The sequence below is a fragment of the Oncorhynchus tshawytscha genome, unplaced genomic scaffold, assembly GCF_018296145.1.
Source record: "Oncorhynchus tshawytscha isolate Ot180627B unplaced genomic scaffold, Otsh_v2.0 Un_contig_5516_pilon_pilon, whole genome shotgun sequence".
Lineage (NCBI taxonomy): Eukaryota > Metazoa > Chordata > Actinopteri > Salmoniformes > Salmonidae > Oncorhynchus > Oncorhynchus tshawytscha.
Window position 1 is genome coordinate 1 of NW_024609316.1, and position 26,599 is coordinate 26,599.

A 26,599-nucleotide genomic window follows, 5' to 3' on the forward strand; every position below is an offset into this window, starting at 1 on the left:
CAATTGAAGGGCTTAATTGGCAGGCAATACATTATGTTTACATTGCCAAAGCAAGTGAAATGGATAATAAACATTACACTCAAAATAGTTCCAAAGGAATAGAGTCATGTCAAATGTCATACTATGTCTATATACAGTGTTGTAACGATGTGCAAATAGTTAAAGTACAAAAGGGTAAATAAACATAAATATCTCCCTCTCCAATTAAAAAAAAAATCTCTATCCAAAATTCATACACTGATCTAAACGACAAGGCTTTCTTATACAAATACAAGAGGCTGTCGCCCCAGGTGGTTCAACATGGCAGCTCTCAGCTGCTCGTCTTGGCAAAGTAGAACGTTAGGCCAAAGGTACTTTCAAGGAACTAGTTCACATGTTTCCTGCCCGTACATGGATCCTCGTGATCTTTGTCTAATTCTACGAGGCCACTTCCTGTTGACCTCTAACCTCAGGTGGAGTTGGATCTGCCGCATCCCCAGAGAGTGGTTCAGCTGCCAGACGTCTCATGGGACCAGTACACGTCAGGACTGGGAGACTTCGAGAGGGAGTTCTGTGACAAGAAACGCACAACCAGGAGGCTCAAACTCATATTCGATAAGGGTGAGTCGACCAGGAGGCTCAAACTCATATTCGATAAGGGTGAGTCGACCAGGAGGCTCAAACTCATATTCGATAAGGGTGAGTTGACCAGGAGGCTCAAACTCATATTCGATAAGGGTGAGTTGACCAGGAGGCTCAAACTCATATTCGATAAGGGTGAGTTGACCAGGAGGCTCAAACTCATATTCGATAAGGGTGAGTTGACCAGGAGGCTCAAACTCATATTCGATAAGGGTGAGTTGACCAGGAGGCTCAAACTCATATTCGATAAGGGTGAGTTGACCAGGAGGCTCTAACTCATATTCGATAAGGGTGAGTTGACCAGGAGGCTCTAACTCATATTCGATAAGGGTGAGTTGACCAGGAGGCTCAAACTCATATTCGATAAGGGTGAGTTGACCAGGAGGCTCAAACTCATATTCGATAAGGGTGAGTTGACCAGGAGGCTCTAACTCATATTCGATAAGGGTGAGTTGACCAGGAGGCTCTAACTCATATTCGATAAGGGTGAGTTGACCAGGAGGCTCTAACTCATATTCGATAAGGGTGAGTTGACCAGGAGGCTCTAACTCATATTCGATAAGGGTGAGTTGACCCTGCCATGTATTGATTCATTCAGTATATTTCCTCATTAGAATATATGGAATTTGTTTTGGAAATGCTTAACAGGTTTGTTGTTTTGTTAAATAGTGTAAATCATGTATTTATAAATCAATATTATATATATATTTATATTATCCTGTAGTTAGGTTACCAGATGGACCAAAAAGCCCTCTGGATCCCAAGAAGGAGGAGGGTGAACCATCAACCCTGTACTCTGCTCTGCCCTCTAGTGACGCTCTTGAGAACAGCAACAACTCACAGGTACATCCCACTGTTAGCCCACAGGCTATACCCAAAGCCATGTCATTTAGGGCACAAGTGCAGCTTGATAACAACATGGATGTGTTTGTTATGTAGCCAGCTAGGCCACAACAGCCTCCGTTCTCTACTAATTACTTTCAAAGATCTCACAAGTGACCATGTTATTGTCATTTTACAGCCCCTTGTCACACCTCACCAACCCATTCCTCTACCCATACTATCAAATCAAATTTTCAAATCAAATCAAATTTTATTTGTCACATACACATGGTTAGCAGATGTTAATGCGAGGATAAGAGATGGTATCTATGGAAACAAACCACCTCTCTTCTTCTGGTGCTCTACTGCTGTGTGTGTGTGTGTGTGTGTGTGTGTGTGTGTGTGTGTGTGTGTAGATTCTCCTGAACAAATATCACATCATGTCTGCATCCCAAATGGCAGCCTATTCCCCTACTGCCTACATAGTCTATTCCCCTACTGCCTACATAGTCTATTCCCCTACTGCCTACATAGTCTATTCCCCTACTGCCTACATAGTCTATTCCCCTACTGCCTACATAGTCTATTCCCCTACTGCCTACATAGTCTATTCCCCTACTGCCTACATAGTCTATTCCCCTACTGCCTACATAGTCTATTCCCCTACTGCCTACATAGTCTATTCCCCTACTGCCTACATAGTCTATTCCCCTACTGCCTACATAGTCTATTCCCCTACTGCCTACATAGTCTATTCCCCTACTGTCTACATAGTCTATTCCTCTACTGCCTACATAGTCTATTCCCCTACTGTCTACATAGTGTCCTTGGTCAAAAGGAGTCCACTATATAGAATAGGGTTGCATTTGTCCTTGGTCAAAAGGAGTCCACTATATAGAATAGGGTTCCATTTGTCCTTGGTCAAAAGGAGTCCACTATATAGAATAGGGTTGCATTTGGGATGCAGGCCATTACGTCTTTAATTTATTGATCGTTTTGTATTCTCTCTTTGTTTCTTTTGTAAACACATCTACACTCTCATCTTCATTACTCTCTCTCTCTCGTTGCCCTTTTCTCATGGCAACAGGTCACACATCTTGCTGCTGTGATGGCACACTGGTATTTCACCCAGTAGATATGGGAGTTTATCAAAATTGGGTTTGTTTTTGAATTCGTTGTGGATCTGTGTAATCTGAGGGAAATATGTGTCTCTAATATGGATACATTTGGCAGGAGGTTAGGAAGTGCAGCTCAGTTTCCACCTCATTTTGTGGGCAGTGAGCACATAGCCTGTCTTCTCTTGAGAGCCATGTCTGCCTACGGCGGCCTTTCTCAATAGCAAGGCTATGCTCACTGAGTCTGTACATAGTCAAAGCTTTCCTTAAGTTTGGGTCAGTCACAGTGGCCAGGTATTCTGCCACTGTGTACTTTTTTTGTTAATTATTTCAAATGTGTCAAGTAATTATCTTTTTGTTTTCTCATGATTTGGTTGGGTCTAATTGTGCTGCTGTCCTGGGGCTTTGTGGGGTGTGTTTGTGTTTGTGAACAGAGCCCCAGGACCAGCTTGCTTAGGGGACTCTTCTCCAGGTTCATCTCTCTGTAGGTGATGGCTTTGTTATGGAAGGTTTGATAATCGCTTCCTTTTAGGTGGTTGTAGAATTTAACGGCTCTATTCTGGATTTTGATAATTAGCGGGTATCGGCCTAATTCTGCTCTGAATGCATTATTTGGTGTTTTACTTTGTACAGTCGTGGCCAAAAGTTTTGAGAATGACACAAATATACATTTTCACAAAGTCTGATGCTTGAATTTGTGTGATGGCAATTTGCATATACTCCAGAATGTTATGAAGAGTGATCAGATGAATTGCAAAGTCCCTCTTTGCCATGCAAATGAACTGAATCGCCCAAAAACATTTCCACTGCATTGCAGGCCTGCCACAAAAAGACCAGCTGACATCATGTCAGTGATACTCTCGTTAACACAGGTGTGAGTGTTGACGAGGACAAGGCTGGAGATCACTCTGTCATGCTGATTGAGTTCGAATAACAGACTGGAAGCTTCAAAAGGAGGGTGGTGCTTGGAATCATTTTTCTTCCTCTGTCAACCATGGTTACCTGCAAGGAAACACGTGCATCATTGCTTTGCACAAATAGGGCTTCACAGGCAAGGATATTGCTGCCAGTAAGATTGCACCTAAATCAACCATTTATCGGCTCATCAAGAACTTCAAGGAGAGTGGTTCAATTGTTGTGAAGAAGGCTTCAGGGTGCCCAAGAAAGTTCAGCAAGCCCCAGGACAGCTTTTAAAGTTGATTCAGCTGCGGGATCGGGGCACCACCAGTACAGAGCTTGCTCAGGAATGGCAGCAGGCAGGTGTGACTGCATCTGCACGCAGTTAGGCGAAGACTTTTGGAGGATGGCCTGGTGTCAAGAAGGGCAACATCCTTGCTTCTCAGCCAAGGGAGAGGGCTCACTCACAGTTTTGCCTAAGAACACAGCCATGAATAAAGAATGGTACCGACACATCCTCCGAGAGCAACTTCTCCCAACCATCCAGGAACAGTTTGGTGATGAACAATGCCTTTTCCAGCTTGATGGTGAGTGATAACTAAGTGGCTCAGGGAACAAAACATTGATATGTTGGGTCCATGGCCAGGAAACTCCCCAGACCTTAATCCCATTGAGAAGAGGCGGATGGACAAACAAAAACCCACAAATTCTGACAAACTCCAAGCATTGATTATGTAAGAATGGGCTGCCATCAGTCAGGATGTGGCCCAGAAGTTAATTGACAGCATGCCAGGGCGGATTGCAGAGGTCTTGATAAAGAAGGGTCAACATTGCAAATATTGACTCTTTGCATCAACTTCATGTAATTGTCAATAAAAGCCTTTGACACTTATGAAATGCTTGTAACTATACTTGTAATTATACTACAGTATTCCATAGTAACATCTGACAAAAATATCTAAAGTCACTGAAGCAGCAAACTTTGTGAAAATTAATATAAAATTAATATTTGTGTCATTCTCAAAACGTTTGGCCACGACTGTACACAGACGGTATTTTTGCAGAATTCTGCATGAAGAGTCTCAAATATTTGTCCCATTTTGTGAATTCTTGGTTGGTGACCAGACCTCAACCATAAAGGGCAATGGGTTTTATAACTGATTCAAGTGTTTTTAGCCAGATCCTAATTGGCATGTCAAATTTTATATCCCTTTTGATGGCATAGAATGCCCTTCTTGCCTTGTCTCTCAGATCGTTCACAGCTTTGTGGAAGTTACCTGTGGTGCTGATGTTTAGGCCGAGGTATGTATCGTTTTTTTGTGTGCTCTTGGGCATGATCTATATCTAGATATCCATCTATATCTAGATGGAATTGTGGTCCTGCCTACTGGACCTTATTTGGAACACCATTATTTTTGTCTTACTGAGATTTACTGTCAGTAAGGTCCCACAGTTGACAGTACATGTCAGCAAAACCAAGCCATGAGGCTGAAGGAATAGTCCGTAGAGCTCCCAGACAGGATTGTGTCGAGGCACAGATCTGGGGAAGGGTACCAAAACCAAAACCTTATAGCAGCCTTGAAGGTCCCCAAAAACACAGTGGGCTCCATCATTCATAAATGGAAGAAGTTTGGAACCACCAAGACTCTTCTTAGAGCTGGCCGCCCGGTCAAACTGAGCAATCGAGGGAGAAAGGCCTTCGTCAGAAAGGTGACCAAAACCCCGATGGTCACTCTGACAGAGCTCTTGAGTTCCTCTGTGGAGATAGGAGAGCATTCCAGAAGGTACGTAAACATTTCTGCAGCATTGAAGGTCCCCAAGAACACAGTGGGAAAGATACCAAAAACCATCATTCTTAAATGGAACCATAAAGAGTCTTACTAAGCTGCTCGGCCAAACTGAGCAATCTGGGGAGAAGGACCTTGGTCAGGGAGGTGAGTTCCTCTGTGGAGATAGAGGAACCTTCCAGAAGGACAACTGGCACCATCCCTATGGTGAAGCATGGTGGTGGCAGCATCAAGCTGTGGGGATGTTTTTCAGCGGCAGGGACTGGGAGACTAGTCAGGATGGAGGGAAAGATGAACGAAGCGTAGTACAGCAAGATCCTTGATGAAAACCTGCTCCAGAACACTCAGGATCTCAGACTGGGGCGAAGGTTCACCTTCCAACAGGACAACGACCCTAAGCACACAACCAAGACAACGCAGGAGTGGCTTCAGGACAAGTCTCTGTGCCATCCGTTTTGTCACCAAAGCCCCATATACTACCCACCACTGCAACCTGTATGCTCTCGTTGGCTGGCCCTCGCTTCATACTCGTCGCCAAACCCACTGGCTCCAGGTCATCTACAAGACCCTGCTAGGTAAAGTCCCGCCTTATCTCTGCTTGCTGGTAGCAGCACCCACCTGTAGCACGCGCTCCAGCAGGTATATCTCACTGGTCACCCCCAAAGCCAATTCCTCTTTTGGCTGCCTCTCCTTCCAGTTCTCTGCTGCCAATGACTGGAACGAACTGCAAAAATCTCTGAAACTGGAAACACTTATCTCCCTCACTAGCTTTAAGTACCAACTGTCAGAGCAGCTCACTGATTACTGCACCTGTACATAGCCCATCTATAATTTAGCCCAAACAACTACCTCTTCCCCTACTGTATTTATTTATTTATTTTGCTCCTTTGCACCCCATTATTTCTAATTTGCACATTCTTCTACTGTCAAATCTACCATTCCAGTGTTTTACTTGCTATATTGTATTTACTTTGCCACCTTGGCCTATTTATTTCCTTTACCTCCCTTATCTCACCTCATTTGCTCACATTGCATATAGACTTATTTTTCTACTGTATTATTGACTGTATGTTTGTTTTACTCCATGTGTAACTCTGTGTTGTTTTAAGTGTCAAACTGCTTTGCTTTATCTTGGCCAGGTCGCAGTTGTAAATGAGAACTTGTTCTCAACTTGCCTACCTGGTTAAATAAAGGTAAAATAAATAAATAAATGTCCTAGAGTGGCCCAGCCAGAGCCCGGACTTGAACCCGATCTAACATCTCAGGAGAGACCTGAAAATAACTGTGCAGCAACACTCTTTAATCCAACCTGACAGAGCTTGAGAGGATCTGCAGAGAAGAATGGGAGAAACTCCCCAAATACAGGTGTGCCAAGCTTGTAGCCTCATACCCAAGAAGACTGGAAGGCTGTAATCACTGCCAAAGGTGCTTCAACAAAGTACTGAGTAAAGGGTTTGAATACTTATGTAAATGTGATATTTAGGTAACATTTTTTTAATACATTTGCAAACATTTCTAAAATCCTGTTTTTGCTTTGTCATTGTGGGGTATTGTGATGTCATTATGGGGTATTGTGATGTCATTATGGGGTATTGTGATGTCATTATGGGGTATTGTGATGTCATTATGGGGTATTGTGATGTCATTATGGGGTATTGTGATGTCATTATGGGATATTGTGTGTAGATTGATGAAGGGAAAGAGACCTTTTAGAATAAGGCTGTAACTTAACAAAATGTGGAAAAAGTCAAGTGGCGTAAATACTTTCCGAAATGCCCTGTAGTCAGTAAAACATTCCTCAAAGAGTCAGAGCTTGTAAGAAAATGCACTGGCTAGATGGATTCCCATAGACAGAATGCATTTATTCACAGTGGACTGGACATGCTTTGGCTTTCAAACATGATATTTATTTGACTTAACGTGGTCGTCAGTCAGAGGGCTGCGGACTCAGTGTATTTGATTTGAGGGTTTATTACTAATCTTGAAAAACCAAGGCGCTCTTGAAATCTATGTTTGTCATATGCACATGATAAAGAAAAGTGTACACAGTGAAATGTTAACAATCTCTCTCTTGATAATTAGAGATCTCTCTTTCCCCTCAGCCTCAATTCGACGAGGTATGGACTCTACAAGGTGCCTAAAGCGTTCCACAGGGATGCTGGCCCATGTTGACTCTACAAGGTGTCTAAAGCGTTCCACAGGGATGCTGGCCCATGTTGACTCTACAAGGTGTCTAAAGCGTTCCACAGGGATGCTGGCCCATGTTGACTCTACAAGGTGTTGAAAGCGTTCCCCAGGGATGCTGGCCCCATGTTGACTCTACAAGGTGTTGAAAGCGTTCCACAGGGATGCTGGCCCATGTTGACTCTACAAGGTGTTGAAAGCGTTCCACAGGGATGCTGGCCCATGTTGACTCCAATGCTTCCCGAAGTTGTATTGGTTGGATGTCTTTTAGGTGGTGGACCATCCTTGATACACAAGGCAAACTGTTGAGCGTGAAAAACCCAGCAGCGTTGCAGTTCTTGACACACTCAAACCGGTGTGCCTGACACAATCCATATCTCAATTGTCTGAAGGCTAAAAATCCTTCTTTAACCTGTCTCCTCCCCTTCATCTACACCGATTTGAAGTGGATTTAACAAGTGACATCAATAAGGGGATTATAGCTTTCACCTGGATTCACCTGGTCAGTCTATGTCATGGAAAGAGCAGGTGTTCTTAATGATTTGTCCACTCAGTGTATAGACATGTTCAACTTCTGCACAATATTAGACGTCCTTATTCCGCGGTCTTAAACATGTCTGTCTATCTCCAGAGGATCCGAGGGCGGCTGTGTTACCAGAGTAAACCTGACACCTTCAACCAGCTGTGGACCGTGGAGGAACAGGTACTGACAAGACATTCTTCATTTTTTACAAAGAATTCATAAATACATTTAGACTAGTTTAAAACTCCTAGTTGTCTCAGACAAGAGTGTACAACAATACCATAGAGATCTGAGATCTGCTCTCTTTAAAGTGTCTTCTTTTTTTTTGTTATAAATGAGTTGTTTCTGTGCTGAAAGTTATTAGTGAGCTTCCTAAAGGAGCTGTTCCTAAAGGAGCTGTTCCTAAAGGAGCTGTTCCTAAAGGAGTTGTTCCTAAATGAGTTGTTCCTAAAGGAGCTGTTCCTAAAGGAGCTGTTCCTAAAGGAGCTATTCCTAAAGGAGCTGTTCCTAAAGGAGTTGTTCCTAAAGGAGTTGTTCCTAAAGAGCTGTTCCTAAATTGTTCCTAAATGAGCTGTTCCTAAATGAGCTGTTCCTAAAGGAGTTGTTCCTAAAGGAGCTGTTCCTAAAGGAGCTGTTCCTAAAGGAGCTGTTCCTAAAGGAGCTGTTCCTAAATGAGTTGTTCCTAAAGGAGCTGTTCCTAAATGAGCTGTTCCTAAAGGAGCTGTTCCTAAAGGAGTTGTTCCTAAAATGAGCTGTTCCTAAATGAGTTGTTCCTAAAGGAGCTGTTCCTAAAGGAGCTGTTCCTAAAGGAGCTGTTCCTAAAGGAGTTGTTCCTAAAGGAGCTGTTCCTAAAGGAGTTGTTTCTAAAGGAGCTGTTCCTAAAGGAGTTGTTCCTAAAGGAGCTGTTCCTAAAGGAGCTGTTCCTAAAGGAGCTGTTCCTAAAGGAGTTGTTCCTAAAGGAGCTGTTCCTAAATGAGCTGTTCCTAAAGGAGTTGTTCCTAAATTAGTTGTTCCTAAAGGAGCTGTTCCTAAAGGAGCTGTTTCTAAAGGAGTTGTTCCTAAATGAGCTGTTCCAAAAGGAGCTGTTCCTAAAGGAGTTGTTCCTAAAGGAGTTGTTCCTAAATGAGTTGTTCCTAAAGGAGCTGTTCCTAAAGGAGCTGTTCCTAAAGGAGTTGTTCCTAAAGGAGCTGTTCCTAAATGAGCTGTTCCTAAAGGAGCTGTTCCTCAAGGAGCTGTTCCTAAATGAGTTGTTCCTAAATGAGCTGTTCCTAAAGGAGTTGTTCCTGTGTAGAAAAAGTTGGAGCATCTGCTGCTGCAGTTCTCTCCTGAGGATGTGGAGTCTAAACGCTGGCAGAAGATAGCTGACGCCCTGGGCAACAGGACCGCTAAACAGGTGTCACACACACATACACACATACACCTACACACACACACACACACACACACACACACCTACACATACACCTACACACACACACACATACACACACCTACACATACACCTACACACACACACACATACACCTACACACACACCTACACACACACACACACACACACACACACATACACCTACACACACCTACACACACACCTACACACACACACACACACACACACACACACACACACACACACACACACACACACACACACACACACAACAATACATTATCTTTTGAGCTAAAAGTTTGTTCTCTGTGTGTGCAGGTGGCCAGCCGCGTACAGAAGTACTTCATCAAACTGACTAAAGCAGGAATCTCTGTTCCTGGGAGGACCCCTAACATGTGCATCTACAGCAAGAAGGTATCTAGATGTCCCCTCCCTCAGTGGTTCCCAAACCTCTCCTCTCCCCAGACATTTCATCATGTTTTGTAGTCTAGTTCACCTCTGGATGAGTTCAAACCCATAGAGTAGAGTAGAGGACCCAGGGTAGCTAAGGAAGGGGGGGGGTCCCCGAGGAGAGTAGAATAGAGGACCCAGGGTAGCTGAGGGGGGGGTCCCCGAGGAGAGTAGAATCGAGGACCCAGGGTAGCTAAGGGAGGGGGTCCCCGAGGAGAGTAGAATAGAGGACCCAGGGTAGCTAAGGGAGGGGGGTCCCCGAGGAGAGTAGAATAGAGGACCCAGGGTAGCTGAGCTGGGGGGTCCCCGAGGAGAGGAGAGGATCCTGGGTAGCTAACGGAGGGGGGGGGGTCCCCGAGGAGAGTAGAATTGAGGACCCAGGGTAGCTAAGGGACAGAGGGGGGTCCCTGAGGAGAGGAGAGTAGAGGATCCTGGGTAGCTAAGGGAGGTGATAGGTGGGAACGAGGAGAGTAGAGTAGAGGATCCTGGGTAGCTAAGGGAGGGGGAGGGTCCCCGAGGAGAGTAGAGTAGAGGATCCTGGGTAGCTAAGGGAGGTGATAGGTGGGAACGAGGAGAGGAGAGTAGAGGACCCAGGGTAGCTAAGGGAGGTGATAGGTGGGAACGAGGAGAGTAGAATAGAGGACCCTGGGTAGCTAAGGGAGGTGATAGGTGGGAACGAGGAGAGTAGAATAGAGGACCCTGGGTAGCTAAGGGAGGTGATAGGTGGGAACGAGGAGAGTAGAGTAGAGGACCCTGGGTAGCTAAGGGAGGTGATAGGTGGGAACGAGGAGAATAGAGTAGAGGACCCTGGGTAGCTAAGGGTGATTATACAGACACAATACGATGCAGGATTTCAAGATACACGTCTTGTCTCAAACATTTGTCCATAGCAGCAACATTCAGGATATGAAAACTCACCAAAAATGTACAGATGTCGGCGAGTCTATAGCTCAGCCTCTCAGTAGGGTTTCTACTGCAGCTAAAACTACGGCCTAAATGCCAAACAGCATAACTAGGGATTTACCCCTTTTCCAGCTGTATCCACAGCCTAACGTTCCCCTTCACTGCGACTAAAGACAGTCTACCAGGACAGGTTAAAACACCTGCCCGTACGTACAGAACACCCCAAATTGCAATGGAGGACCATGTCAAATGGTGCTCAACCCTAAACTGAGGAGAAAAGGACCTTCGCTCCTGAAACGCGCCCACACTTATTAATCACTTTGTTAATCAGACGACGCAACACTATGGAAAACAGGATTTCAGTTAATTACATTCATTAGTTTTAAAAATGACCATATTTAGTCATGTCCACTTTAATTTAAAAGACAGAGTTACATGGATTAGATCTACTACTCGGGGAGAGGGAAAACATAGGTGAACTACACGCTCATTATGTAACTCACCACACCTGGCTTAAACCCGGAGCAACCAACTCGCTAGCAAACTATTAAGGTCAGGGACATCTAAACTGGGACATGGCTATACATACATACAGTCGAAGCATCGTCGATAATAACTTCCTGAAATACATTTTAAACATGGCGATGAGGCCAGTCTAAGTCTGCCTCATCACAGAGAGGTTTGAAGACCCCCGTGACATCAGTTTTACCCCTCTGGCTGCCGGGAAGTTGGTGTCAGAGGTGGGGTTCACAGCAAGTATGTTTAGTTCAATAACGAAGTCAAACAGGAACAAGAAGCAATCTGCTGATGATGATGATGATGATGGTGTTGATGATGATGATGGTGTTGTTGATGATGATGATGCTGCTGTTGATGATGATGATGATGGTGTTGATGATGATGATGCTGCTGTTGATGATGATGATGATGGTGTTGATGATGATGATGATGTTGATGATGGTGTTGATGATGATGGTGTTGTTGATGATGGTGTTGATGATGATGATGATGATGTGATGGTGTTGATGATGATGGTGTTGTTGATGATGATGATGATGATGATGATGATGGTGTTGTTGATGATGATGGTGTTGTTGATGATGATGATGGTGTTGTTGATGATGGTGTTGATGATGATGATGGTGTTGATGATGATGATGATGATGGTGTTGTTGATGATGATGATGATGATGGTGTTGTTGATGATGATGATGATGGTGTTGTTGATGATGATGGTGTTGTTGATGATGATGATGGTGTTGATGATGATGGTGTTGTTGTTGTTGATGGTGTTGATGATGATGGTGTTGATGATGATGATGATGGTGTTGATGATGATGATGATGCTGTTGTTGTTGTTTATGATGATGATGCTGTTGTTGTTGTTGATGGTGTTGATGATGATGGTGTTGATGATGATGATGATGATGCTGTTGTTGATGATGATGCTGTTGATGGTGTTGATGATGATGATGATGCTGTTGTTGTTGATGATGGTGTGATGATGATGATGATGCTGCTGTTGTTGATGTTTATGATGATGATGCTGTTGTTGATGATGAGTTGATGATGGTCTGTTGTTGATGATGATGATGGTGTTGATGATGATGATGATGTTGATGATGATGATGATGATGATGTTGTTGATGATGATGATGGTGTTGTTGTTGTTGATGATGATTCTGCTGTTGTTGATGGTGTTGATGATGATGCTGTTGTTGTTGTTGATGATGATGGTGTTGTTGATGATGATGATGATGATGGTGTTGATGATGATGATGCTGTTGTTGTTGTTGATGGTGTTGTTGATGATTCTGCTGTTGTTGTTGTTGTTGTTGATGATGATGATGCTGTTGTTGTTGTTGATGGTGTTCATGATGATGGTGTTGATGATGATGGTGTTGATGATGATGGTGTTGATGATGATGATGATGCTGTTGTTGATGATGATGATGGTGTTGATGATGATGATGCTGTTGTTGTTGTTGTTGATGATGATGATGGTGTTGATGATGATGGTGTTGATGATGATGATGATGCTGTTGTTGATGATGATGGTGTTGATGATGATGATGATGGTGTTGATGATGATGCTGTTGTTGATGATGATGATGGTGCTGTTGTTGATGATGATGATGGTGTTGATGATGATGGTGATGATGATGATGCTGTTGTTGATGATGATGATGGTGTTGATGATGATGGTGGTGTTGATGATGATGATGCTGTTGTTGATGATGATGGTGTTGATGATGATGATGATGCTGTTGTTGATGATGATGATGCTGTTGTTGATGATGATGATGGTGTTGATGATGATGCTGTTGTTGATGATGATGATGGTGCTGTTGTTGATGATGATGATGGTGTTGATGATGATGATTCTGCTGTTGTTGATGATGATGGTGTTGATGATGATGATGATGCTGTTGTTGATGATGATGGTGCTGTTGTTGATGATGATGATGGTGTTGATGATGATGGTGTTGATGGTGTTGATGATGATGATGGTGCTGTTGTTGATGATGATGGTGCTGTTGTTGATGATGATGATGGTGTTGATGATGATGATGGTGTTGTTGATGATGATGGTGCTGTTGTTGATGATGATGATGGTGTTGATGATGATGCTGTTGTTGTTGATGGTGTTGATGATGATGATGATGCTGTAGTTGATGATGATGCTGTTGTTGATGGTGTTGATGATGATGCTGTTGTTGTTGTTGTTTATGATGATGATGCTGTTGTTGTTGTTGATGGTGTTTATGATGATGCTGTTGTCGATGATGCTGTTGTTGTTTATGATGGTGTTGATGATGATGATGATGCTGTTTTTTATTTTTATTTATTTCACCTTTATTTAACCAGGAGGGCTAGTTGAGAACAAGTTCTCATTTACAACTGTGACCTGGCCAAGATAAAGCAAAGCAGTTCGACACAAACAACAACACAGAGTTACACATGGAATAAACAAAACATACAGTCAATAATACAGTAGAAATAGTATATACAGTGAGTGCAAATGAGGTGAGATAAGGGAGGTAAGGCGATACATAGGCCATGGTGGCAAAATAATTATAATTTAGCAATTAAACACTGGAATGGTAGATGTGCAGAAGATGAATGTGCAGGTAGAGATACTGGGGTGCAAAGGAGCAAGATAAATAAATACAGTATGGGGATGAGGTAGTTGGATGGGCTGTTTACAGATGGGCTATGTACAGGTGCAGTGATCTGTGAGCTGCTCTGACAGCTGGTGCTTAAAGTTAGTGAGGGAGATGTGGGTCTCCAGCTTCAGTGATTTTTGCAGTTCGTTCCAGTCACTGGCAGTAGAGAACTGGAAGGAAAGGTGTCCAAAGAGGTGTTTGCTTTGGGGGTGACCAGTGAGATATACCTGCTGGAGCGTGTGCTACGGGTGGGTGTTGCTATGGTGACCAGTGAGCTGAGATAAGGCGGGGCTTTACCTAGTAGAGACTTGTAGATGACCTGGAGCCAGTGGGTTTGGCGACGAGTATGAAGCGAGGGCCAGCCAACGAGAGCGTACAGGTCGCAGTGGTGGGTAGTGTATGGGGCTTTGGTGACAAAACGGATGGCACTGTGATAGACTGCATCCAGTTTGTTGAGTAGAGTGTTGGAGGCTAATTTGTAAATGACATTGCCTAGGTCGAGGATCGGTAGGATGGTCAGTTTTACGAAGGTATGTTTGGCAGCATGAGTGAAGGATGCTTTGTTGCGAAATAAGGATACCTAGGTATTTGTAGTTGTCCATATATTCTAAGTCAGAACCGTCCAGAGTAGTGATGCTGGACGGGCGGGCAGGTGCGGGCAGCGATCGGTTGAAGAGCATGCATTTAGTTTTACTTGCATTTAAGAGTTGGATGCCACGGAAGGAGAGTTGTATGGCATTAAAGCTCGTTTGGAGGTTTGTTAACACAGTGTCCAATGAAGGGCCAGATGTATACAGAATGGTGTCGTCTGCGTAGAGGTGGATCAGAGACTCACCAGCAGCAAAAGCGACATCATTGATGTATACAGAGAAAAGAGTCGGTCCAAGAATTGAACCCTGTGGCACCCCCATAGATACTGCCAGAGGTCCAGACAACAGGCCCTCCGATTTGACACACTGAATTCTATCAGAGAAGTAGTTGGTGAACCAGGCGAGGCAGTCATTTGAGAAACCAAGGCTGTCGAGTCTGCCGATGAGGATGTGGTGATTGACAGAGTCGAAAGCCTTGGCCAGGTCAATGAATACAGCTGCACAGTACTGTCTCTTATCGATGGCTGTTATGATATAGTTTAGGACCTTGAGCGTGGCTGAGGTGCACCCATGACCAGCTCGGAAACCAGATTGCATAGCAGAGAAGGTGTGGTGAGATTCAAAATGGTCGTTAATCTGTTTGTTAACTTGGCTTTCGAAGACCTTAGAAAGGCAGGGTAGGATGGATATAGGTCTGTAACAGTTTGGGTCAAGAGTGTCTCCCCCTTTGAAGAGGAAGATGACCGTGGCAGCTTTCCAATCTTTGGGGATCTCAGACGATACGAAAGAGAGGTTGAACAGGCTAGTAATAGGTAATGATTGTTGATAATGTTGTTGTTGCCTGTAGGTGTCCAATAAGAGGCAGCACCACCTGAACAAACACCTGTACCGACCGTCTACCTTCCTGACCTCATATGAGCCTCCCGTCTTTATGGAAGAAGAGGATGAGAGAGCGGCCTACTACAGCTCCCTGCAGGACCCCGATGGAGACGACACGGTACGACACGCTGACCACACGGTACCACACACTGACCTATAGCTCCCTGCAGGACCCCGATGGAGACGACACGGTACGACACGCTGACCACCTGACCACACGGTACCACACACTGACCACACGGTACCACGCTGACCACACGGTACCAATGACCACGGTACCACGCTGACCACACGGTACCACACACTGACCTATAGCTCCCTGCAGGACCCCGATGGAGACGACACGGTACGACACGCTGACCACCTGACCACACGGTACCACGCTGACGACACGGTATGACACGCTGACCACACGGTACCACACACTGACCACATGGTACCACACACTGACCACATGGTACGACACACTGACCTATAGCTCCCTGCAGGACCCTGATGGAGACGACACGGTACGACACGCTGACCACACGGTACCACACTGACCACACGGTACCACACACTGACCACATGGTACCACACACTAACCACACGGTACCACACACTGACCACATGGTACCACACACTGACCACATGGTACGACACACTGACCTATAGCTCCCTGCAGGACCCCGATGGAGACGACACGCTGACCACACGGTACCACACACTGACCACACGGTACCACACTGACCACACGGTATGACACACTGACCACAAGGTACCACACACTGACCACACGGTACCACACTGACCACACGGTATGACACACTGACCACACGGTACCACACACTGACCACACGGTACCACACACTGGCCACATGGTACCACACACTGACCACACTACGTCTCTACTCCGCAGTCTCTCTTCCTCTCCATCTCTCTCTCTCTCTCCCTCTCATATGTCACTCTTTCTCACACTCTCTCATCTGTCTCTCTCGCTCCCTCGCTCCCTCCCCCTCATCTGTCTTTCTCTCGTTCCCTCCCTCTCTCGCTCCCTCTCATCTGTCTCTCTCATCTGTCTCTCTCTCTCCCTCCCTCCCCTCTCTCTCCCTCTCATCTGTCTCTCTCGCTCCCTCCCTCCCTCTCTCTCTCCCTCTCTTCTGTCTCCCTCCCTCCCTCCCTCCCTCCCTCCCTCCCTCCTCCCTCCCTCCCTCCCTCCCTCCCTCCCTCCCTCTCTTCTGTCTCTCTCGCTCCCTCCCTCCCTCTCTCTCCCTCTCATCTGTCTCTCTCTCCCTCCCTCTCATCTGTCTCTCTCTTTCTCGCTCCCTCCCTCCCCCCAAGATGCTAGATCTGACATTTCCCTCCCCCTCTCTCTCTCTCTCTCTGATGTGTGCAACCTTTAAGAAACGAATAGTCGCTGTTCCCTGCTGAGAGACACACACACACAGACATGTGCTGTCAAAGTGCGTCAGCAGCAAAGCTCAGATGTACACCCTGTCATTCAGTGAAACAAGCAGAGTTAACACTAGAACCGTTAATCATTTTGACTGCTCATGAATTTCATTGTTTTATTACTCTGACATGTTTTAAAGTAATGTCCACCTCCATCCTTGACTTGTCCTGAATCAGTCTATATGACACACAGTCTGAATCAGTCTGAATCAGTCTATATGACACACAGTCTGAATCAGTCTGAATCAGTCTATATGACACACTGTCTGAATCAGTCTGAATCAGTCTATATGACACACTGTCTGAATCAGTCTGAATCAGTCTATATGACACACTGTCTGAATCAGTCTGAATCAGTCTATATGACACACTGTCTGAATCAGTCTGAATCAGTCTATATGACACACTGTCTGAATCAGTCTGAATCAGTCTATATGACACACTGTCTGAATCAGTCTAAATCAGTCTATATGACACACTGTCTGAATCAGTCTAAATCAGTCTATATGACACACTGTCTGAATCAGTCTAAATCAGTCTATATGACACACTGTCTGAATCAGTCTATATGACACACTGTCTGAATCAGTCTATATGACACACTGTCTGAATCAGTCTATATGACACACTGTCTGAATCAGTCTATATGACACACTGTCTGAATCAGTCTATATGACACATTGTCTGAATCAGTCTGAATCAGTCTATATGACACACTGTCTGAATCAGTCTGAATCAGTCTATATGACACACTGTCTGAATCAGTCTATATGACACACTGTCTGAATCAGTCTAAATCAGTCTATATGACACACTGTCTGAATCAGTCTATATGACACACTGTCTGAATCAGTCTGAATCAGTCTATAAAACACACTGTCTGAATCAGTCTAAATCAGTCTATATGACACACTGTCTGAATCAGTCTATAAAACACACTGTCTGAATCAGTCTATATGACACACTGTCTGAATCAGTCTATAAAACACACTGTCTGAATCAGTCTATAAGACACACTGTCTGAATCAGTCTAAATCAGTCTATAAAACACACTGTCTGAATCAGTCTATATGACACACTGTCTGAATCAGTCTGAATCAGTCTATATGACACACTGTCTGAATCAGTCTGAATCAGTCTATATGACACACTGTCTGAATCAGTCTAAATCAGTCTATATGACACACTGTCTGAATCAGTCTGAATCAGTCTATATGACACACTGTCTGAATCAGTCTAAATCAGTCTATATGACACACTGTCTGAATCAGTCTAAATCAGTCTATAAAACACACTGTCTGAATCAGTCTAAATCAGTCTATAAAACACACTGTCTGAATCAGTCTATAAAACACACTGTCTGAAAAACACAGTCTGAATCAGTCTGAATCAGTCTAAACACACTGTCTGAATCAGTCTGAATCAGTCTATAAAACACACTGTCTGAATCGGTCTATAAAACACACTGTCTGAATCAGTCTGTCTATAAAATCAGTCTGAATCAAAACACACTGTCTGAATCAGTCTATATGACACACTGTCTGAATCAGTCTGAATATATGACACACTGTCTGAATCAGTCTATATGACACACTGTCTGAATCAGTCTGAATCAGTCTATATGACACACTGTCTGAATCAGTCTGAATCAGTCTATATGACACAGTCTCAGTCTGAATCAGTCTATATGACACACTGTCTGAATCAGTCTGAATCAGTCTAAACACACTGAATGTCTGAATCAGTCTATATGAATCAGTCTATATGACACACTGTCTGAATCAGTCTATATGACACACTGTCTGAATCAGTCTATATGACACACTGTCTGAATCAGTCTATAAAACACACTGTCTGGTAAATCAGTCTAGTCTATGACACACTGTCTGAATCAGTCTATAAAACACACTGTCTGAATCAGTCTGAATCAGTCTATATGACACACTGTCTGAATCAGTCTATATGACACACTGCCTGAATCAGTCTATAAAACACACTGTCTGAATCAGTCTATATGACACAAATCAGTCTGAATCTGTCTATATGACACACTGTCTAAATCAGTCTATAAAACACACTGTCTGAATCAGTCTGAATCAGTCTATAAAACACACTGTCTGAATCAGTCTATAAAACACACTGTCTGAATCAGTCTATAACACACACTGTCTGAATCAGTCTAAATCAGTCTATAAAACACACTGTCTGAATCAGTCTAAATCAGTCTATAAAACACACTGTCTAAATCAGTCTATAAAACACACTGTCTGAATCAGTCTATATAACACACTGTCTGAATCAGTCTATATAACACACATATGACACACTGCGGTTAGAATCTTAATATCACCAACACAACTGGAGTTATAATCAGTTTCAGGAAGACCTGCTCCGTTGCTTCTCTCGACAGTGGAAGGTGCCCAGTTGATAATCACCCCAATAATCGTCTCGAAACTGAACCTAAACTGAACCAAAACTATACCAAAACTAAATTAAAACTGAACCAAAACTATACCAAAACTAAATTAAAACTGAACCAAAACTATACCAAAACTGAACCTAAACTATACCAAAACTGAACCTAAACTATACCAAAACTGAAACTAAACTATACCAAAACTGAACCTAAACTGTACCAAAACCATACTAAAACTGAACCTAAACTGAACCTAAACTATACCAAAACTGAACCTAAACTGAAGCTAAACTATACCAAAACTGAACCTAAACTATACCTAAACTATACCAAAACTGAACCTAAACTATACCAAAACTGAACCTAAACTGAACCTAAACTATACCAAAAGTGAACCTAAACTGAACCAAAACTATACCAAAACTGAACCTAAACTTTCCCAAAACTGAACCTAAACTATACCAAAACTGAACCTAAACTATACCAAAACATATAGCACCAGATGAAGTAAAGTATGACGGTAGAAAGGGGGAGAATGGGTGAGTTGATGCCAAGGGGAAGTGAACAATACATCATTGTATAATCACTGATTGTGAATAAAGAACAGGGCCATTCTATTGTACTGATCCATTGTAATCTCTATATGGTGTCTATCAGTCCACCTAATCCAAGCTGTTTTATCAGTCTAATCTGGCCTGCTTGGAGTACACCGTGGGAGCGTGTGGAATTTACAATGGCAGGAAGACCAAGAGGAGTGGATGCACATGCTGAATGACAACAACTCAGATGGATGAAAGGAATCATGACATCTCTGATCATTCTTCTGATTCTGAGCCTCAGCCTGAACCTCAGAGGCCTATGACCCTACGCCGCCGAGGCCCATGACCCTACGCCGCCGAGGCCCGTGACCCTACGCCGCCGAGGCCTATGACCCTACGCCGCCGAGGCCTATGACCCTACGCCGCCGAGGCCTGTGACCCTACGCCGCTACGCCTATGACCCTACGCCGCCGAGGCCCGTGACCCTACGCCGCTACGCCGCCGAGGCCCGTGACCCTACGCCGCCGAGGCCCATGACCCTACGCCGCCGAGGCCCATGACCCTACGCCGCCGAGGCCCATGACCCTACGCCGCCGAGGCCTATGACCGCCGAGGCCCATGACCCTAAAACGCCGCGAGGACTATGACCCTACGCCGCCGAGGACTATGACCCTACGCCGCCGAGGCCTATGACCCCTACGCCGCCGAGGACTGTGACCCTACGCCGCTACGCCGCCGAGGCCCGTGACCCTACGCCGCCGAGGCCCATGACCCTACGCCGCCGAGGCCCATGACCCTACGCCGCCGAGGACTATGACCCTACGCCGCCGAGGACTATGACCCTACGCCGCCGAGGCCTATGACCCTACGCCGCCGAGGACTGTGACCCTACGCCGCCGAGGCCCGTGACCCTACGCCGCCGAGGCCCGTGACCCTACGCCGCTACGCCGCCGAGGCCCATGACCCTACGCCGGGACACTCTGTTTTGACATGTAGGGGACACTCTGTTTTGACATGTAGGGGACACTCTGTTTTGACATGTAGGGGACACTCTGTTTTGACATGTAGGGGACACCTTTCTCCGTCTGTTACCTCTGTTTTGATGATAAAGAAGCGAGAACGCACTGCCTGGAAACAGACACATTCTCCATGGTATCTGATGTATAAACAATTGACTATTTTTGAGTATCAGATGTATAAACAATTGACTATTTTTGAGTATCAGATGTATAAACAATTGACTATTTTTGACTGTTGTCACATCGACGCTAACATTCATTATAATCCCATTATTTATTTTGTGCTGATTTTCACTATTTATCAAGCACACTTGGCGCCTATAATGATGTTTAGGCTACTGATGTTTTCATGAGTTTCACCGCATTCTTGCTGACCGTGCATCTTGGGTAATTATTTAAATGTTGTCGTTATAAAAAGAAGCCGGTTACCGCGTTCCAACTCATACGCTTTCTGTTTCAGAGTTGTAACAAAGACACTCCACCAATAACATGTATTGACCACTGTTTCATCGTTTTTACATATAGCCTACAGTAACATAAAGTCATAAATGCTATTGAAAAAGACAGACAAGGCGTAGTCTAATACTACCTAAGACCTTCATAAACACAACCAAATTATTATTTTTGCGAAAGCTTATGTCACATGTATTTATTAGACTGTTAGAATTTTTATTTTATTTCACCTTTATTTAACCAGGTAGACCAGTTGAGAATGGTTAAGGGTGCTGTACTGCAGCGCCAGCTGTGCCACCAGAGACTGGGTTCGCGCCCAGGCTCTGTCGTAACCGGCCGCGACCGGGAGGTCCGTGGGGCGACGCACAATTGGCCTAGCGTCGTCCGGGTTAGGGAGTGGTTGGCCGGTAGGGATATCCTTGTCTCATCGCGCACCAGCGACTCCTGTGGCGTGCAAGGTTGCCAGGTGCACGGTGTTTTCTCAGACACATTGGTGCAGCTGGCTTCCGGGTTGGATGCGCGCTGTGTTAAGAAGCAGTGCGGTTTGGTTGGGTTGTGTATCGGAGGACGCATGACTTTCAACCTTCGTATCTCCCGAGCCCGTACGGGAGTTGTAGCGATGAGAAAAGATAGTAGCTACTAACAATCGGATACCACGAAATTGGGGAGAAAAAGGGGTAATAATTCAAATAAATAAAAAACAACAACACAGAGTTAGACATAAACAAACGTACAGCCAATAACACAATAGAGAAAAAAATATATGTACAGTGTGTGCAAATGAGGTGAGATAAGGGAGGTATAAGGAAATAAATAGGCCATAGTGACCAAGTAATTACAATATAGCAGTTAAACACTGGAGTGAGGTATGTGCAGTAGATAAATGTGCAAGTAGAGATACTGTGGAGCAAAGGATCAAGATAAATAAATAAATACAGTATGGGGATGAGGTAGTTGGATGGGCTATTTACAGATGGGCTATGTACAGGTGCAGTGATCTGTGAGTTGCTCTGACAGCTGGTGCTTAAAGTTACTGAGGGAAATATGAGTCTCCAGCTTCAGGGATTTTTGCAGTTCGTTCCAGTCATTGGCAGCATAGAACTGGAACGAAATGCAGCCAAAGAAGGAATTGGCTTTTGGGGTGACCAGTGAAATATACCTGCTGGAGCGCGTGCTACAGGTGGGTGTTGCTATGGTGACCAGTGAGCTGAGATAGGGCGGAGCTTTACCTAGCAGAGAATGTTGCAGTCAGAATGACAGCTGGTTAGCTTGACGAGGCCGTGCCTTTCTAGTGGTAAAGGAATGTCACTACAAGGAGTCAGACTTTATCGGTTACAGGGTCTGCATGCTCCTTAGAAACCTCACTGTAAATGTTAGTCTGTGATACTTTGTGTGTGTATCTGCGTGTGTGTGTGTATGTCCAGGATGAGGAGGGTGTACCTGTGGAGTTGAGACACCTGCCGGAGTACAAGGAGCTTCTGGAGCTGAAGAGAATGAAGAAACACAAACTGCAGGAGATCCAGGCTGAGAGTAGCATGGCCCTGCACCATGGATACAAGGTACACACATCACCGTGGATACAAGGTACACACATCACCGTGGATACAAGGTACGCACATCACCGTGGATACAAGGTACGCACATCACCGTGGATACAAGGTACGCACATCACCGTGGATACAAGGTACGCACATCACCGTGGATACTAGGTACACCCATCACCTAGTATTGGCATTGCACCATGGATACAAGGTAGTGGTTAATCAGCTTTCATACGGGCTTCAAGCTAGATCTACTGATTATCTACCCACGTGTCTCTGCTGTCCGCTGGAATGTACCGGTACCTGCCAGAGTCAAGGAAACACTTGAGTAAATGAGGGTTCTGGCGGCTCTGTTATGGTGCGAGGTGCGTTTTCCTGCCATGGTTCAGGTCCACTCAACCCCTTAGAGGGCAAGGTAAATGCCAGTAAATACACAGCCGTTGTGAGTGATCACCTTCGACCTTATGGTGAAGCAGTTCTATCCAGATGGGAGTGGTCTCTTCTAGGATGACAACGCCCCCCATTCACAGGGCACCAGTGGTCACTGACTCAAAGAACTCAATCCAATTGAACACTTGACGTGTTTTCCACCACCATCAACAAAACACCAAATGATGGAATTTCTCCACGGCAGAACGGTGTCACATCCCTCCAATAGAGTTCCAGACACCTGTAGAATCTACACCGAGGTGTATTGAAGCTGTTCTGGTGGTGACCCAACGCCCTAGTGTAACTCTGTCTGTGTCCTTAGCTAGCTAACTCTCTCTCCTTAGTGTAATGTGTGCTAGCTAGCTAACTCTATCTCCTTAGTATAATGTGTGCTAGCTAGCTAACTCTCTCTCCTTAGTATAATGTGTGCTAGCTAGCTAACTCTCTCTCCTTAGTGTAATGTGGTTTGACATAAGTCTTTTTTTAAAAATCATCTGAGACTAGCTAATGTTTCTCTCTGCAGTGTGACGTGTGTGGTGTGGAGCCTATCCAGGGCGTGCGGTGGCATTGTCAGGACTGTCCCTCAGACAACGCTGTGGACTTCTGTTCCAACTGCTCCGGCTGGTGAGTCCTGCCTGGCTGGGGCTCTGTTCAGTAGGCTAATGATTTTAAATGGAGTTAAACAGGGAGGTTTAACTCCGTTTATATACCCTGCCTGCATCTTAATAGTTTTGTTCCTGGTGCAGTAGACAACTTCAGTTTCATTGATGCGCGTGTCAATGTATTGGCTCGGGCTCTGTTCAGTATGCTTGAAACGTGTTAAAACTATTTTAAAAACACATGTAAAATACATTGTGTGGGACATAACAATAATACCAGTTTACACCAGTAAAAAAATGCCGCTAAGATGCAGGAAAAGTTTATTTTCACATTTTGAGTTAGTTCATTGATGCCTGTGCATCAAGTTGCCAGTTTTCAGTTGCCATGATTGACATGTCTGAACCCTGTTCCCACCTCCAGCCTGTGCAAGACAGGAAGTAAGTCCCCTCGTAGCAGCCTTGTTGCGTATGCTGTTGATCTCTGTGTTAACTGTTTCATCGTTCTGTATTAACCCATAATTCCTCTGTTTTCCCCCACCACGGTCTATCATTTAGTTTAGTATTGTGGAGTAACTAAACTCTCACTGTCAACTGAATTTATTTTCAGAAAACTTAACGTGTAAATATTTGTATGAACATAAGATTCAACAGCTGAGACATGAACTGAACAAGTTCCACAGACCTGTGACTAACAGAAATGGAGTAATGTGTCCCTGAACAAAGGGGGGGTCAAAATCAAAAGTAACAGTCAGTATCTGTTGTGGCCACCAGCTGCATTAAGTACTGCAGTGCATCTCCTCCTCATGGACTGCACCAGATTTGCCAGTTCTTGCTGTGAGATGTTACCCCACTCTTCCAACAAGGCACCTGCAAATTCCCGGACATTTCTGAGGGGAATGGCCCTAGCCCTCACCCTCCGATCCAACAGGTCCCAAACATGCTCACTGAGATTGAGATCCGGGCTTTTCACTGGCCATGGCAGAACACTGACATTCATGTCTTGCAGGATATCACACACAGAACGAGCAGTATGGCTGGTGTCATTGTCATGCTGGAGGGTCATGTCAGGATGAGCCTGCAGGAAGGGTACCACATGAGGGAGGAGGATGTCTTCCCTGTAATGCACAGCGTTGAGATTGCCTGCAATGACAACAAGCTCAGTCTGATGATGCTGTGACACACCGCCCCAGACCATGACGGACCCACAACCTCCAAATAGATCCCACTCCACAGAGTACAGGCCTCGGTGTAACACTCATTCCTTTGACGATAAACGCGAATCCGACCATCACCCCTGGTGAGACAAAATCGCGACTCGTCAGCGAAGAGCACTTTTTGCCAGTCCTGTCTGGTCCAGCGATGGTGGGTTTGTGACCATAGGTGACGTTGTTGCCTGTGATGTATGGTGAGGACCTGCCTTACAACAGGCCTACAAGCTCTCAGTCCAGCCTCTCTCAGCCTATTGCGGACAGTCTGAGCACTGATAGAGGGATTGTGCGTTCCTGGTGTAACTCTGGCAGTTGTTGTTGCTGTCCTGTACCTGTCCCGCAGGTGTGATGTTCGGATGTACCGATCCTGTGCAGGTGTTGTTACACGTGGTCAGCCACTGTGAGGACAATCAGCTGTCCGTCCTGTCTCCCTGTAGCGCTGTCTTAGGCATCTCACAGTACGGACATTGCAATTTATTGCCCTGGCCACATCTGCAGTCCTCATGCCTCCTTACAGCATGCCTAAGGCACGTTCACGCAGATGAGCAGGGACCCTGGGCATCTTTCTCTTGGTGTTTTTCAGAGTCAGTAGTAAGTTTTCATAACTGTGACCTTAATTGCCTACCGTCTGTAAGCTGTGTCTTAATGACAGTTCATGAATTGTTTATGGTTATTGAACAAGCATGGGAAACAGTGTTTAAACCCTTTACAATGAAGATCTGTGAAGTTATTTGGATTTTTACGAATTATCTTTGAAAGACAGGATCCTGAAAAAGGGACGTTTATGTGTTTTAATGTGTCCTCCTACTGGAAGACCCACAACCTTCAACAGAGACACAGTTTTAGACACTTGGTTGAACAGAGAATGATTAAGAAGAGTCCCTGGACTGTTCTGGTGTGACCAGAGAAGAATCCTGATCTGAATTCATAACTTATGACAAGATCTGACAACAGCAGTTGGTGGACCCCTCTAACATTGGAAGAATTAGTTTGCTGCTGAAGAGTGGGACAAATGTCCAAAAGAAAAGTGCTCATTGCTACAAGAATAATTTGTCTGCAGTTCCCTTGATCAAGTACTAGCTCTGCGGTGCCACTACATTTGTCCGTGCCATTTGTCTTTTAAGTTTACAATTTTAATTTAGAAAAAATGAAATGGGTTTTGCAATGTGTAAAAACCAATAGCAAGGTGACCAACTTACTATTGAAGAAATTGGGAATTATTTAAGAGAAGTTCAAGGGTGTCAATATATTTGGCCACAACTGTATCGGTGTATGTGGAATCCTTTTCCCAATTGATTACCCTGTATTCCCCTGTGTTTACCTCCTCCAGCCTGTACAAGACAGAGAGCCACCTGCCCAGCCACCATCTGGAGCCTGTCCATCACCATGAGACCTTCCTAGACAGGGACTACTGTCTGGCTCAGACCCCTGGACATAACTACCTGGACCCCAACTACTACCCTGCTAACAGATGACAGCATGGCCCCTAATCTCAGCCCTGGGGCCACAGCTACAGACTCCTAGCCTCCTGGGTCAGCCCTGGGGCCACAGCTACAGACCCCTAGCCTCTTGGTCCAGCACCTGGGCCACAGCTACAGACTCCTAGCCTCCACAGTTTCAGCTACACCGAGCGG

The 26,599-nt window shown here is 44.9% G+C and overlaps 1 protein-coding gene across 1 annotated transcript; it reads left to right on the plus strand.

Moving 5' to 3' along the window:
• Positions 1-473: 473 nt before the first annotated feature.
• LOC112239458 (ZZ-type zinc finger-containing protein 3) lies at positions 474-26,599 on the plus strand (the record flags this gene model as incomplete). Its single annotated transcript, XM_042314853.1, is given in 9 exon segments — positions 474-600; positions 1,346-1,464; positions 8,058-8,129; positions 9,241-9,342; positions 9,660-9,755; positions 15,299-15,448; positions 22,613-22,747; positions 23,682-23,782; positions 26,296-26,599. Coding segments are annotated over 9 exon segments (1,047 nt in total), but the record flags the coding sequence as incomplete, so codon positions are not given.